General features: G+C 39.6%; 1 protein-coding gene across 1 annotated transcript in view; it reads right to left on the minus strand.

The window, feature by feature from the left end:
- MALRD1 (MAM and LDL receptor class A domain containing 1) overlaps positions 1 to 16,409 on the minus strand; it is a 694,737-nt gene that overhangs the window by 619,200 nt on the left and 59,128 nt on the right. Inside the window, exons 6-7 of the mRNA XM_011972480.1 lie at positions 1,904 to 2,005; positions 846 to 992 (exon numbers count right to left, since the gene is read on the minus strand). Coding sequence (XP_011827870.1) covers positions 846 to 992; positions 1,904 to 2,005 — 249 coding nt within the window. The remainder of the gene's footprint in view (positions 1 to 845; positions 993 to 1,903; positions 2,006 to 16,409) is intronic.

Genomic DNA, 16,409 nt, shown 5'->3' on the forward strand with positions numbered 1-16,409 from the left:
TCACCCCTCAAAGAAAAGGAAGAAAGAAAAAAAGCAAAAAGAATAAAAGTAAACAGAAAATACAAATTAATATGTTAGCAAGAGGAAGAAACTCATAGACAACACGGCAGTGTTAAAAAAAAAAAAAAGAAAAAGGAAGGACGGACGGACGGACAGAAGAAAGGAAGGAAAGAAGGAAGGAAGGAAGGAAGGGAGGAAGGGAGGGAAAGAAAAAAAAAAAAAAGAAAGAAAAAGAAAAAGCTAGCAGACTTGGCCAGGCACGATGGCTCACACCTGTAATCCCAGCACTTTGGGAGGCTAAGGTTGGCGGAACACTTGAGGTCAGGAGTTCGAGACCAGCCTGGCCAACATGTTGAAATTCTGTCTCTACTAAAAATTCAAAAATTATCCAGGCATGGTGGCACATGCCTGTAGTCCCAGCTTCTCGGGAGGCGGAGGCAGGAGAATCGCTTGAAGCGAGGAGGCGGGGGTTGCAGTGAGCCGAGATCTCACCACTGCATTCCAACCTGGGTGACAGAGTAAGACTCTTTAAAAAAAAAAAAAAAGAAAAGAAAGCTAACAGGTGTAACAAAAAAAAGCATTTTAATACTTCTCCTTTTTGTTCACACAATAATAACTCCTGAAAGAAATAATAAAACTTAAAAAAAATTGTTAACCTAGTACAACTCTTCCTTTACACTGTTGGAAACATAATTGTTATTTTCACCTTCAGCTCCTATTGCAGGGTGTATTTTCAATAAAATATACTCAGTATACTCACCAACGCCCCCTATGTAATGTCTTATAACTAGTCACCATAAAGCAGAATTCTAAAAGTAATACACAAAAGATATTTTTTTTTCTACCTTCATCATCACCTCCTTGATCCTGCTGAGGTGTGGATTCTAATGCAGGGACCTCCCTCGCTTTTGTGCGCATCCAGGAAATTTGGCCAACAGATGCCTCTGATGTCCACTCACACATGTCAAATTCAAACCCACAGGCCTGACACACTAAACGGGGAGAAAAAGATCTTGGTGGACTATTAGTCTGCTAGAGTGGCTGCTTAACCAGGTTACGTATTGTAATCAATCAAAAGGCTTATACACACACATATACATTAGCACACACTAATTTACATCTGGAAGTTGGAATTCAATAAGTCTTAGAGTGTACCAGCAACTCTATTTCGCAAAAATTTTTCAGTTGATCCACATGTACGATATCCTCTCAAATGAGAACCATTGCCATAAAAAAAACGAGATTCCTAGTTTTTCTTGTATGCGTCACCACTTCCATCACAATATGTCTTAATTTTGTTAAGAGACAGGGTCTCGCTCTGCCACCCAGGCCAAATGCAGTGGTGCAATCAGAGCCCACTGTAGCCTCAAACTCCTGGGCTCAAGCAATATTCCAGCCTCAGCCTCCCAAGTAGCTAGGACCACAGGTGCACGCCACCATGCCCAGGCAATTTTTTTTTTTTTTTTTTTTTTTGGTAGAGATGACATCTTGCTATATTGCCCAGGCTAATTTTGAGCTCTTGGCCTCAAGCAATCCTCTCATCCCAGCCCCTCAAAGCGCTGGGATTATAGGCATGAGCCACCATATCCAGTCAACAATTTTTTAAATGGCTTTATATTTTGCCTTACCTACTTTATGGGATTAGTTAAATTATTTACTATTCATAATCACACTGAAATATTATAGAAGAAACACTGCATATAATTCCAAGATAGTTTCAGTTTGTTCTACAAAATGACATGGCCTTAAATTGATGTATTTGGTATAAACCACCACAGCCTCCCAATAACACTCCAGCTAAAACTAGGACATTAATGTCAACATACGTTGGCTTGTGAATGGGCTCTGGGTCTCATATATTGCATATACACCAGAAAAGTGAATATCTCAATTTAACACTTACATCTCAATTCTTCATCTGTAATATCAAATCTGCAGAGATCTGTATCTGGACGGCACAGCTCCTGCTCAGCATTCAGTGCTTCCTGACACAGTAGAAATCCATCTGTTAAATTTAAAGATTGGCAAGAAGTGAAATGCAGGTGCAACTGGAAAGACTCAAGTATTTTTTTTTGAATGTTAATATTCATTCTACAAAGCACTCTGTAACCAATTTCTCTACCACCCTTTAGGTAACCCTATCTCTCTCTCTCACTCACACACACACACACACACCACTCACATAGAGACAGAGAAAAACAGAACAAAACAACCATGCCAATGTTTCGGGATTTTAATCATATCTCCATAGTGACTGGCAAGTCCCAAAGCCAATCCTTCACAGGAGTGAAAAAATGGTCTAATGTTAGAACTCAGAGTCTACCATTTGAAGGACAGTTACACATATGTCCAATACAAGACATGGTGTCCCGTTAAACCTGAAGGTGGATCTTCCCTGGAACTGCTTTCTCTGGAGCTTTCTCAAATTGTGCCTGTTGGCCGGCCATGGTGGCTCACACCTTTAATCCCAGCCATGGAACGGCCTTTGGGAGGCCAAGGCGCGTGGATCACCTGAGTTCAGGAGTTTGAGACCAGCCTGGCCAACATGGCAAAACCCCATCTCTACTAAAAATGCAAAAATTAGCTGGGCATGGTGGCATGCATCCACAATCCCAGCTACTAGGGAGGCTGAGGCAGGAGAATCGCTTGAACCCAGGAGGCGGAGGTTGCAGTAAGCCAAGACTACATACACTACTGCACTCCAGCCTGGGCAACAGAGCAAAACTCCATCAAAAAAAAAAAAAAAAAAAAAAAGTTGTGCCTGTTTTTTTGTTTTCTTTTCCCCAAGCCCTCCTAATATAAGACTTGAAGGTAGACTAGGAGTCCTTCCTGCCCATACCACTTGCAGACAGTTCTCCCTCTGACCTTCCTAGATACCCAAGCTTTGACTCTCATGATGTCAAATGGCACCCCTCAGTGTTCCAGCTTGTTATAACTACCTACAGACACTGTGGGTGATCCCTGATGGTGCCCTGTCCCTCAACCCCTAAAGATTCTAGCTCTGAGCTCACTGTCATTCTTTGTCATTTCAATATTCACTTTTATTTGCTTCTCAGTTTCTTGATCTCTTCTTATTGATGACCTTGAAGGAGAACTTTGATGAAAAACAACCTCTGCCACCACTCTTCAAAAGGAGTATTACCATTACTAATGGTGATAACGTTTCCTTGTCTTAATTTCAAGTGGTCCGCTCCCCAACCATCATCCCTACCTTTCCAGCTCACTTCTTTTCACATCTCTACTCTAACAATATTTCGACTGGGCCAGGTTCTACAAGTCCAGGGTCCTAAATTCTTTTCAATTATTTCCCTCATATATCATGTCTTCATTTCCTTTATTACAGATGTCAGACAAGCAATCACTCCTTGGCCATGCTCATATTTCTCCATACTCTCATGGCAAAAACTCTAGAAAATACATCCCTTCACCTACTCTAGCCTGTATCTGTACAGCTGAATGGAGTGAAGAAATCATGCAGATTTCACTTTGTTCACAATCATGGAAGCAGAAATGACTTCGTATTGATGACTACTCACTGCATGGTGTCATGGTGACCCTCATTCTTTCCTTTTCCACATTCCTAGACAATTGTTCAAAGCCTTCTATTCCCTCTTTTAACTTCCAGCTCTTCCTTCCCTATCATCATTCTCAGCTTACCATCTTGCTTCATATTTCATTGGGAAGATGAGAGAAATCAGAAGAAAATTTACAAGTCTCATGATCAATCTCACTGGCTGGCTGTCCACATGCTTTGCCCTCTGTAGGAACAGGTCAACTCTCCATACCCTTCTCTGGATGACGTCTTCCATTTAGACAGAAATTTCATCTCTGCTGGCTATTTAAGGAATCATGCTGCCAATTTCCTCTCCTCTCATTTACAACAGTGTGTTCTCTTTCTCAACAAGATCATTTCCTTCAGGACCTAAATGGCCAAAACTTCACCCGTCTTAGAAAAACACTCTCCTGATCCGACTACCTTCTCTAACTAACTTCTCAAAGTTCTGCCTATTCTCACACTGACTCCAACACCAGTTCTTTCCCCTCCTATTCTCTCTTGAACCTATGTCAATAACAGTTTTTAAAAAATTGAGATAAACATCACAAAACATATCACTTACCATTTCCATTTTATCTATTTTAAAGTGTACAAGTAGACTGGGCAAGTGGCTCATGCCTGTGATCCCAGCACTTTGGGAGGCCGAGGCAGGTGGATCACTTGAGTTCAGGAGTTTGAGACCAGCCTGGCCAACATGGTGAAACTCCACCTCTACCAAAAATACAAATATTAGCAAAGTGTGGTGGTATACGCCTGCAATCCCAGCTAGGAAATCTGAGACAGAATCGCTTGAATCCAGGAGGCAGAGGTTGCAGTGAGTCGAGACCGCACTACTGCACTTCAACCTGGGTGACAAAGTGAAGCTCCATCGAAAAAAAAAAAAAAAAAAAGACTAGGCACAGTGGCTCATGCCTGTAATCCCGGCACTTTGGGGAGGCTGAGGCAGGTGGATCACCTGAGGTCAGGGGTTTGAGATAAGCCTGACCAACATGGCAAAACTCCGTCTCTACTAGAAATACAAAAATTAGCCAGGGGTGGTAGTGCATGCCTGTAGTCCCAGCTACTCAGGAGGCTGAGACAGGAGAATCACTTGAACCCGGAAGGCAAGGTTGCAGTGAGCTGAGATCGCACCACCACACTCCAGCCTGGGCAACAAGAGCGAAACTCTGCTTCGACCAAAAAAAAAGTGTACAAGTCAGTGGCTTTTATTAAATCTGCAATGTTGTGCAATTATCAAACTACCTAAGTCCAAGACATTTTTATCCCTTGTACCCCTCAGTCACTTCACCATTCTCTCTTCTCCCCCTCTCCCCTGGCAGCCACTACATCTGATTTCTATCTCTATGGATTTCCACCTCCGGCTATTTCACACAAATGGAATCATGGAGGTTGTAGCCTTTGTGCCTGGCTTCTTTCACTCAGCAAAATGTTTTTGAGGTTCACCCACACTGTAACATGGATCAGTATTTTATTCCTTCTTTGTTTGTTTGTTTTTTGGTCACCTTTACCACTCCCCTGAAACTGCATATATCAAGATTGACCTCTATATTGCCAAATCTCATATTTAACTTTTTTTCATCAACATCCTTGACATATCATTATTATTGGACAGAGCCGCTCACTCCCTTTTTCTTGAAATATTTTCTTCACCAGGCTTTTGCATAAAACTCTCTTCTGGTTTTCTGCTCGTGTTGCCAGCTTTTTTTTTCTCAGTCTCTCTTGTGGTTTTCACTCATCTGCTCAACATGAGACTGCTTCAAAGCTCAGTCCTTCCATCTCTTCTCCTCTTTACAAACCCACAACCTTGTTAATATCACCTAGTCACACGCCATTAAATCCTTTCCTAAATGCTGATGACTCATAAAATTATACCTCAGGCCCAAAATTTTTGCTGGACTCCAACTCTACACTCCAGCAGTATCCTGTTACTGACTTAAGCCTCTTCCCTCAGGTCACAGAAATAGGTCTAAATCTTGAAACCACCTTTGCAAAAGTATAACTGAGACAGTGAAAGAGATCTAACTTAATTGACTCCATCTTACTTCTACCTTCCAAGCTGTCCTTGCTCATTCCTGGGTGTAGGCTGGACTAACTCTGGGAGGAACTTAGTTTATAGTTTAAACAAAGTTGTTAACAGCCCTTTCCCAAAGCAGACCTCCTTCTTGCCTGGGGACTAGATGGCCTTTGTAGGACTAACATTAGCCACAAGATTAGAAATTATGGTTTTGGAGTCATGCAGCTGGAGGCTATAAGATTCTGACACTCCCTAAACTGCTCCTAAGATCAGTGCTTCACACATTTTGCAGACCCTGCACTTGATGGATCAACTGGCACCACCCAGGTCAATAAACTGGCTCATCTGATGTTGTGGCCTCATCCTAGGCACTGACTGAGCACAGGAAGACAGCTCCGACTCCCTGCGATTTCATCTCTGACCAGTCAGCACTCCTGGCTCACTGGCTTCCCCCAGCCCACCAAGTTATCCTTAAAAACTCTGCTCCCTGAATGCTCAGGGAGATTGATTTGAGTGTTAATATAACTCCAGTCTCCCACACAGCCGGCTTTGAGTGAATTACTCTTTCTCTATTGCAATTCCCCTGTCTTGATCAATTGGCTCTTTTGAGGCAGTGGGCAAGGTGAACCCTGTGGGCAGTTACTATCTCAAATAAACTTCTGATTTTTCTCAACCTAAACTTTCTCTTCCCACAGCCTTTCTTATCCCAGTTAATGAAATCCCATCCTTCTAGTTAAGGCAAGAAATTGGGAGTCTTCCATGACTCATCTATTTCTCTCTCTCTCACCAAACATGCAATCCATCAGCAAATTTCTGCATTATCAATAAAGCACATCCAGAATCTAACTATATTTTATGACTTCCACTACTACTACCAACTCTGGCTCAGGAAACACCATCTCTTTCTTGATCATCTTAGTAACTTCTTAATTTGTCTTCCTGTGGTTGTCCTTGCTCCACTATAATCTTAGATATGTGGGTCAGATCATGTCTCCTCTGCTCTTCCATGGGTTTTCATCCTACATGAAATAAACATCAACGCTTTACTATGACCTTCCTCATATAAACCAAGGCCTCTTTCCTCAAGGCCTTGCATTTATCGCTGGATCTATAAATAAAAAAATCAAACCCTAAGCCCCCAGCCATCTGAATGGACCCCTCCTCTCATCCATGGACATTCCAAAGTTAACCTGTAAAATTGGTTCAGGTCATGATGGGAAAGTGAAGCCAGACATGCCTCATTATACCCTTCTCCCTTTTGCAATTACTGGTAGAACAAACTAAGTCTGATAAGAAACATCTACAGTCTATTCTCTCTGAAGCTTGCTACCTGGAGACTTCATCTACATGATAAAACCTTGGTCTCCACCACCTCTTACTGTAACCTAGAATGACTTCCTATATTCCAGGTCTTTAGATAATAACTCAACCGATAGTCAATCAGAAAATCTTTGAATCCACCTATGACCTGGAAGCCCCCTCTCCCAGTTGTTCTGCCTTTCTAAACTCAACCAATGTACATCTTGCATGCATTGATTGATATTTTATGTCTCCCTAAATTGTATAAAACCAACTTGTACCCCGACCACCTTGGGCATCTGTTCTCAGGATCTCCTGACGGCTGTGTCATGACCCATTGGTCACTCATGTTTGGCTCAGAATAAATCTCCTTTAATATTTTACAGAGCTTGACTCTTTTTGTCAACATATCTAATATTCACATGGCTTGTTTCCTCTATTCTTTGGCTATTTTTCTCAGATTATATATTTTAATGTGAACATACTGACGATTTAAATGGAATCATGGAGGCTGTAGCCTTTGTGCTTGGCTTCTTTCACTCAGCCAAATGTTTTTGAGGCTCATCCATGTTGTAGCACAGACCAGTATTTTATTCCTTCTTTGTTTGTTTGTTTTTTGGTCACCTTTACCACTCCCCTGAAACTGCATATATCAAGATTGACCTCTATATTGCCAAATCTCATATTTAACTTAAAAAAGTTAAATATGAGGTGAGTGAAGGTGAGAAATTGGGAGTCTTCCAAGACTCATCTCTTTCTCTCTCTCTCACCAAACATGCAATCCATCAGCAAATTTCCACATTATCAATAAAATGCATCCAGAATCTAACTACATTTTATGACCTCCATCCTCCATCTCATCCTCATTTCTGGAACTTCTTCTCACAGTTTTTTGCTTTACTGTTCTCCATAGCAAATATCACCACTTGACATAAACTATATTATTTATTTGCTTAGTATCATTTTTCTCCCTGACTAAATTGTAAGCTTGGTGAATGCAATGATTACTATTCGTTTTTTCACTGCTATCACACCACTACCTAAAAAAATTATTGGCATAATAGATGCTCAATTTATACTTGTTTGATAAATGAATAAATGACCTAAGAACAACCTGATGAAAATTTTTAAAAGACTGTAGACTCAATATACATCATTTTCACTTTTATTTGTGTTAAAACTGAAGCAATTGGTTATGGAAATGATTTATGAATGCATCCACAATCTAGTTTCTCATAATGGGAGTTTACAAATGATGAATATGCAAATCCTCTTGAATGTAAGATCCACTGAAAATAAAGCTGCATATGCAATTAAGGGAATGTTGGCGATAAATGAAGCTAAGATTGCACAATAATGATTACCATGAAACAATTAAAACTGTAATTTCTGTAGATTCATATAATAGCTACAAATCTTCTATCCCTAGAGCTACATAACTAAATATTGGTCATAGTTCAATTAAATGTTGTATATTATCTCTAATTTGTCACTATTTATACTAGACAAAAAAAAAAACATCCAGAAGTACTACAAACAAAAAAGCAAAACAGTTGAGTACAAATTGCATGGAATTAAAAACATAGCTTTTGTCAAATGTATTAAATTTCTTTTGCCAGGGTCTACCACTTTTACTAACTTTGGCCTGAAAACTGGAATTTATAACCATAAAAACAGTGGCATATGAGTTTGTATTTTGGCCTGGCATGCATAAATTGTTCATCAATAAAACTGGACAGCTCTTTTTATTTTAGTGCATTCAATCACAGAGCTCAAAGCTATTTAAAGATGTCAGTTATTTACATTCACATTAATTTTCCCTCCTTCCCTCTCTCCTCTCCATTTTTTTTTTTTTTTTTTTTTTTGAAACAGAGTCTCACTCTGTTGCCCAGGCTGGCTGGAGTGCAGTGGCACAATCTTGGCTCACTGCAACCTCCACCTCTCAGGTTCAAGCACTTCTCCTGCCTCAGCCTCCCAAGTAGCTGGAATTACAGGTGCATGCCACCACACCTGGCTAACTTTTGTATTTTAAGTAGAGAAAGGTTTCATCATGTTGGCCAGGTTGAGGTTGGTCTCGAACTCCTGACCTCAGGTGATCTGCCCACCTCGGCCTCCCAAAGTGCTGGGATTACAGGCGTGAGCCACCATGCCCAACTCTCTTTCTCTTACTCTTACATTGTACCACAATCTGGCTGTAGAATATTATTTTAGGGGTTTTCAAATCCTCCATCAATGATACATGATTAGTGGAATGAAGCTTTGCCAACCCTTTCAAGGTGTCTATACCACTGAAGCCACATGTCTAGGGCCTGCCATCCTTCAAATATTATCTAGCACAAACCGATTAAATGAAATTGTCCAGACTCTCTGAGGGTAGAAAATGAAGTCCAAGTCTCAAGGCCATTGAGGTAAAACTTACAACTGACATCCAGTTTTTACTCCAGAGGTTTTAGACAATTTGTCAATTTTCCTTAATTAGTAGTGGATTTCAAGGAACAGTCACTATCTCTTAAAAGAAAACTGGAAGCAACTAAAATAAAAAAGGTCCTTAGTTATTTAACTGGATAATATATATGCATCATTCAGATTCTAATAAAGGGATGATTGGTACATTTGAGGGATTTGCATATGAGACTTAGGCAAAGTCCTGAAAAACCAATCTAAAAATATTCACAGAATATTCACAATATTCTGATTATGAGCCACTGCATGAAATCATTATACAAAATTATAATCAGCTGTTTCTTTAGGAATCAGTGTTATTCAAGAATCAGTGATTGAACACGTTCTTATTTAATCACAATAGCAAGTCTTGATTTTTTTTTTCATACTACCTACTTTGGTAAAATCTCAAGTGATCCTCTTTTCAATAAATGTACAATAAATTTTCACATCTTGGAAGGGGCAGACGTTAGAATGGTATTGTTTGAAAATCTGAAAATAGTCTCAACAATTTCTTTCATATTAAAAAATTAGTTTTATTGTCCAACTTGCAAAGTGTTCGGAAACTGCGAAAATACCTAATACTAAGCAGTTTTATAAATAAAATAGCTTATATGTACTTTTTTGTTTTTTCTTTTGTTTGTCACCCAGGCTGGAGTACAGTGCCGTGATCTCTGCTCACTGCAACTTCTGCCTCCCGGGTTCAAGCGATTCTCCTGTCTTACCCTCCCCAGTAGCTGGGATTACAGGCATGCACCACCACACCTGGCTAATTTTTATATTTTTAGTAGATACAGGGTTTCACCATGTTGGCCAGGCTGGTCTCGAACTCCTGACCTTATGATATATTTTTATAGCAAAGAGAAATATATATGGTAAAATAATAGTTTCATTTTCATAAATGACAGTATAATAAATAAGCTATATATTATAAACTTCCTCATCAGAATTTTTCACCTTTAAAAATTGGTCATTTCATTTTCAAATTACTTAAAAATTTACATACGGTAAAGTTCCTATTTTCCAGTATTCAGCTCTATGAGTTGTTTTCTCTTCCAAAAAAAAAAAAAAGGCAGCTTTAATTTTAACTTCGGGATACATGTGCAGGTTTGTTATATAGGAAATTCATGTCATGGGGGTCTGTTATACAGATTATTTGGTCACCCAGAGTATAGACCTCGTCTTGGGTGTCTCTAGACACCCCCTCTCCAAGAAGAGGGAGCACATGGGAAAGTCTCAGCGTGAGTCAGTCAGGAGGCAGAGGAAGAGGAGTAAAATGTGGGCCAGAAACTTTCTTCTGGTTTCTAGGAGAAGCAAGGGAGGCAGGGTTAGCAGGCCTAGGACTGGCTAGTTTAAATGATGTCAGCAGGCCCTAGAACACAGAAGCTGTTTCTAGTTGTCTGGAACTTGGTTATTATGGGCCAAATCATGCCTCCCGAAATTCCGATGTTGAAGTGCTAACCCAAAGTACTTCTGAAAGTGACTGTATTTGGAAATATGTCCTTTATAGAGCTAACTAAGGTAAAATGAGGTAACGGGGTGGCCCTAATCCAATTTGGCTGGTGTATTTATAACTAGAGTGTAGGTCATAGTCAGGTATAGAATGATCATGTGAAGACACAGGGAGAAGACACCCATCTATAAGCCAAGAAGAAAGGACACAAAACTCAATCAATCCTGCTGACATTTTGAACTCAGATGTCTGGCCTCAAGAATCAAGAGAAAATGAATTTCTGTTGTTTGAGTAACACAGTCTGAGGTACTTTGTTATGGCAGCCATAATAGACTAATATACTAGCCCTGGGGTGTGTAGGGCAGGTGCGTAGTGGCCCGGGTATGTGAAAGCCCAACAATAGAGGAAGTGGATGGGGATGGGGGCTCTGGATTTGTTGATTTGTATTTGAAAAGCACACTGGTTAAGTGAAAAGGGTGAGCTGTTTACTATCTCTAGGAATAAGCTTACCCTGTGAGACCCCTCCAGGTTCACCAAGACCCCAGATTTCACTGCGTCAGAATACAGGAAAAAAAAAAATAACACAGTTAATACAATCGTTTCCTAGTGTCATTAAAAAAAAATAGAAAAAAAATTGAAAGGCATATTGGTTTGAAGAAAGAAGAAAAGAAGTCTTTTTAGGAAACCTAAATATCTTTTTCTTTTCTTTCCAGGACAGAGTCTTGTTTTGTCACCCAGGCTGGAGTGCAGTGGTGCCATCTCAGCACACTGCAATCTCCGCCTCCTGGGTTCAAGCGATTCTCCTGCCTCAGCCTCCAGTGTAGCTGGGATTACAGGTGCACGTCACCATGCCCAGCTAATTTTTGTATTTTTAGTAGAGATGGGGTTTCACCATGTTGGCCGGGCTGGTCTCGAACTCCTGACCTCAAGTGATCTGCCCATCTCAGCCTCCTAAACAATCATTTCAATAAACCAAAAAGATTTATCAAAAGACGGCTATGTTAGAACTTAACTCCACTCATTTTCTTTAAGTCCACTCATTTCTAAATACAATATTTCTGTTATAATGTGGCAAAAGCACCTGTATGTCTATTAAAATATGGGAAATGGTTGGCCCAGATTAATTCTCCTTCAATAAAGCCTCCTTATGTAGTTTGAGGACCTAGCTTCATTTTTCATACTAAAACAAAAACCTAGAAATAATATAATATTCTCAGCACAAATGTAAGTACTGTTAAAAACATCTTCCCCTGATATTTTATTTAAACCTATTTTTTTATGGAATGGAGCATACGTATCTCACAAGGAAGAAGAAATCATCCAAAATCTCAAATATTTGGCATTTGAATAACTGCACATGTTCTCTGTTCAATCATTTGGTCAATCTCTATTCACGAAGTGCTTGTTCTGTTCTAGGGTTCCACAAGTGAATTAGACAGGATAGGAACTATGCCTCAAGGCACTTAGAATTTAGTCTAGAAGATAAATCAATAAACATGTGTGTGTGTGTGTAGGGGGTGGCAGTGGCAGTGTGGAGGGATAGTCTATAAGGAAAAATTCCCTGCCCAAGAAAACTCACCTCACAAGAAACTTACGCTCAGAAATCTGAGCATATAAAAAAGAAGAAAAGGAAAAAAGAAAAGGAAGGAACAAAGAAGGCAGAAGGGAGAAGAAGGAAGAAAAAGGAAAGGAGAGAAAGAGGGCAAGTGAAGTAAAGGAAGGAAGGAGGAGAAATGTAGGAGAAGGACAGAGGGGAGAAAAATGGGGAGAAAAGAGGGAAGAGAAGGCTGAGGATAGGGAGAGGTGAAGGAGAGGAAAAATGAAAAGAAGAAGAAAAAGAAAAGTCATGAAATGAGGCTTTCAGGCAGAGGAAAAGAGGTTTGCATAACGCCCAAGAATTAGAGGACCCTGTGTTGCTGAACTCGCAAGTAATTTGTTTTGACCAGAGTATGGGATTCTTGGGGGAACTGTGAAGTAGGACATTGGACTACTGAAAAAGAGCAGTATCATGAGAAGCTAATATCATGATAAAATATTTGAATTCTGTCCTGGAGGCAATAAGACTTACTGATGGATTTATGAGAAGTGGAGACCTGTCCATAGGTGTCTGTTATAAAGTATAATCTGTTGTAAGTAGATTGTTGATTAGAATACATTAAAATTGGAAGAAAAAATGTATCCCACAGGAAAAAAAAATGTGGGCTGGAACAAAGTCAGGATTAGATAAATAATAGTAATAAATAAGAGGAGAAAATTTAAGAAATAAGGTAGGACATTCCCTCAATAATATTTTTTAGCCAAATTGATATAAGGGTGAAAAAAAGAGAAGAATATGTAGAAATGACTCTTAGCTTTTTGAGTGAGACAAAATAACTGCTAATGACTAAAACAGGGAATGAATGAGAAGGAACAGATTTTGAAAAAAAAATTGGAATTTACTTCTAAACATGTTGATTTTCGGTTTCTGTAGCAAATACGTTTGCTTATTCCACTCATAAATCTGTTCTCCTTGCTTACCTCTATTCCAGAAGCTAAAAGCTAAATATTCAGTTTTGTTAGCCTGCCTAGCAACTAAAGTTATCCAGATAAAATAGTCAAGCCAATGATGTGGCCAAAAACATTGCCCCTTCTTATTTATGCCTTCTTCCTGCCCAAAATTTGAGATGTATAGGTCTTTAACAATCACCTTATAGCCATAAAGTGACAAGCATAAGGTAATAAGGCAAATACAAAAAAATAAATTCCTTGATCCTCGACTCTAACAGTATTGGGACTGATGAACCTTTGCCATAATTATCTCCTTCATTTCCTTAAGTAATTTAAGTAAACTTGCCTGTTTTCTTGCATCCAAATGCAAGAAGCCCTATACCTACCCTCCATAGGAATAGGATTTTCTGATGACAATGTCCAGAAGATGCTGGATTGCATGTCCGATGCTCCCTCCACCCCTGCCGCAACCACCACCACCAGGATTGCACGAGACTAAAACTACTCATTCTAGTTAGCTGCGACCCTGCCCCAAGTACAATCACCAGCATGATACCAGACCTGTTCCCAAATGCTAGTCCTGTTCTTAAGCCTGAGCTCCAGTGGCTTCACAAATAAAAAATATATATATCCTGAGAATCTTATTTAAAATTCAGGCTCCACTCACAGTGATTCCCATCTATCACTGGAGTGAAGCCCAGAATCAATCACTCCCCGATGTGATTCTGATGATTAACTAGGTTTAGTCTGTTACGACAGTGCTGGAACTTGGCTAGAGAGTCCCACTTGGCAATTTAATGCTACTTAATTTTACAATCTCTCACATTTCTGCCATTTACAAAGTGCAGCCCCAGTCAAGTGCCAATCTCATCCCATAATGCTTTATGTTTTTCCTCTATTATTAATCTTCGTGCTGCTGTGTTTTCCTCCCAAAAATGTAAATATGCCCTCAATCCTTATTTTATTTGAAAAACAAAAACAGAAACAACTCTCTGTGTCCTCATCTTCAAAGAACATACCAGGTGACCTCATCTGAATCCTGGCTTTCTCCATAAGAAAACCACTTCCTTTGTAGCTTTTTTCCCAGGAGATGACATCGTTTGCAATGCCCCATAAAAGGCAAAGCCTAAAAATAGGGTTGCAGTTCATCTAAATGCCCAATGTTACTTCAACACAAGTATTTATCTTTGAATGTGTGCAAACATCTTGGTTCAAGATATTCAGCTTTTTGCCCTCTGTCATACATGTAGGTCTACTTTCCATATTCATTGATGACTTCAGTCTTAGATTTCAAAGTCCTCCTCTCCAGTCCCAAAGCTTGTCATGTTATGTAAATTTCATATTCATGTGAAAGGCTCGGGTAATAAATGAACCTTAAAATTTATTGATGCCTCATCTTTAGTAAATTTCATTTCCATACCACCTCAAATACATTATGGTTATAATAATGTCTAGAACAACTATCTTAGAAATTGTAGATACTCATGTTTTTCTATTTGGATCACAATTTTCCTTTGAATATTCATCTTTCTGAAGTCTCATTTGTACTATGATTGCTTTTATACTTTTGCAGTGATTTTATAGTACTTGGCAATTTAATGCTACTTAATTTTTAGCACTTACTTAAATACTTACTTTAAATACTTACTACAAATCTGACATTTGTCTTCTGAATATATATGATGGCCCATCTACTTGGTCTTTGTCCCAGTATATAGATAATGGGTAATTAGGGAAATGGCTTTAGTTCCCAGGGCCAAAGATAGAGAGAAATTTAGATCTAATATGATAGCAGAATCTTATTACAGGCCATCTCAACTCCCAAGCACCACCCAAGCATGTGTGTTTGTAAATTTGTAATACAAACACAGTTTCAATGGCAGCAACCTATTCCTAACTTCCCTACAGTAGGAAAGTCCAGCCAATAGGTGATTTCCTTGCCTTTTTCTCCTTTGAATATGATTAGCCAGACTAGCCAATGAATAACACTAGTACACTAGTCAGGGATCATTTTGTTTGACAGACCCTGACCTCTTCAGAAACTATAAAATTGAGATATATAAAGACATTGCTGAAGGGATCAGGGTTAAGAATCAGATGTCTCACTAAAACTAAGCTGGCTTTGCTCTGGACCCAGGAATGCCATGCAAAGTGACAGAAGAGGGAGTATTAGAGAAGATTTTAAATAACAAATCTGTCAGCAGTAGAGGCTGCGATGCCTTCAGTTAACCATATATTCTCTATTGATATATTGTATCCCTTTTGATAAGTCCAATAAATGTTATTTTCTAACAGTAAAAAGGCACTGAGGATGATACTTCAATTATTTACTTCTAGGTATGAGGCAGGGGGGTTATAATCTGTTCCCTTAAAGTTCTCTATTTCAATGTATCTACTTTTAAATGTAGCATATACTGATTTCTCACCTGATAAACGCTGACCACTAAAAATACAAAAGCAAACAGGAACTTTACATGTTCAGTGTTAGAAGCGACTGTCACCAGCTTCCATAAAACCCAGGCTTGGTCCACATGGCAAGAAACATCTATCTTTAAGCTCTTATACTAACCGAAGGGATGTTAAAAACCCAAGCATAGACAGGAATGATGTGAGCAAGACAACTGACTAGAGATGCCTAATGTATTTTCCCTCCACTAAAAAGGACTAAAACAATGAATAAACAAGCACATTTTGACTACAGTAGTTGAGGGAAAGCACCAGAGTGTTGCAGGGGAAAAGCAGTGACCCTCTAGAGCATGGAGACTCAGAATAGATTCCTAGAAAATGGAAGAAAATACCGTATTTTTACTGCCCTATCTCCCCAGTTGGGAGTAGCTTGAAATCAGAAGTAATTATCCTTGCAAACAAAAGGGGCTGGGCGCGGTGGCTCACATCTGTAATCCCAGCACTTTGGGAGGCCGAGGTGAGGAGATCACGAGGTCAGCAGATCGAGACCATCATGGCTAACGGGTGAAATCCCATCTCTACTAAAAATACAAAAAGTTAGCCAGGCGTGGTGGGGGGCCCCTGTAGTCCCAGCTACTCGGGAGGCTGAGGTAGGAGAATGGCGTGAACCTGGGAGGTAGAGTTTGCTGTGAGCCAAGATTGTGCCACTGTACTCCAGCCTGGGTGACAGAGCGAGACTCTGTCGAAGGAAA

This window comes from Mandrillus leucophaeus, unplaced genomic scaffold (assembly GCF_000951045.1).
Source record: "Mandrillus leucophaeus isolate KB7577 unplaced genomic scaffold, Mleu.le_1.0 Scaffold1295, whole genome shotgun sequence".
Classification (NCBI taxonomy): domain Eukaryota; kingdom Metazoa; phylum Chordata; class Mammalia; order Primates; family Cercopithecidae; genus Mandrillus; species Mandrillus leucophaeus.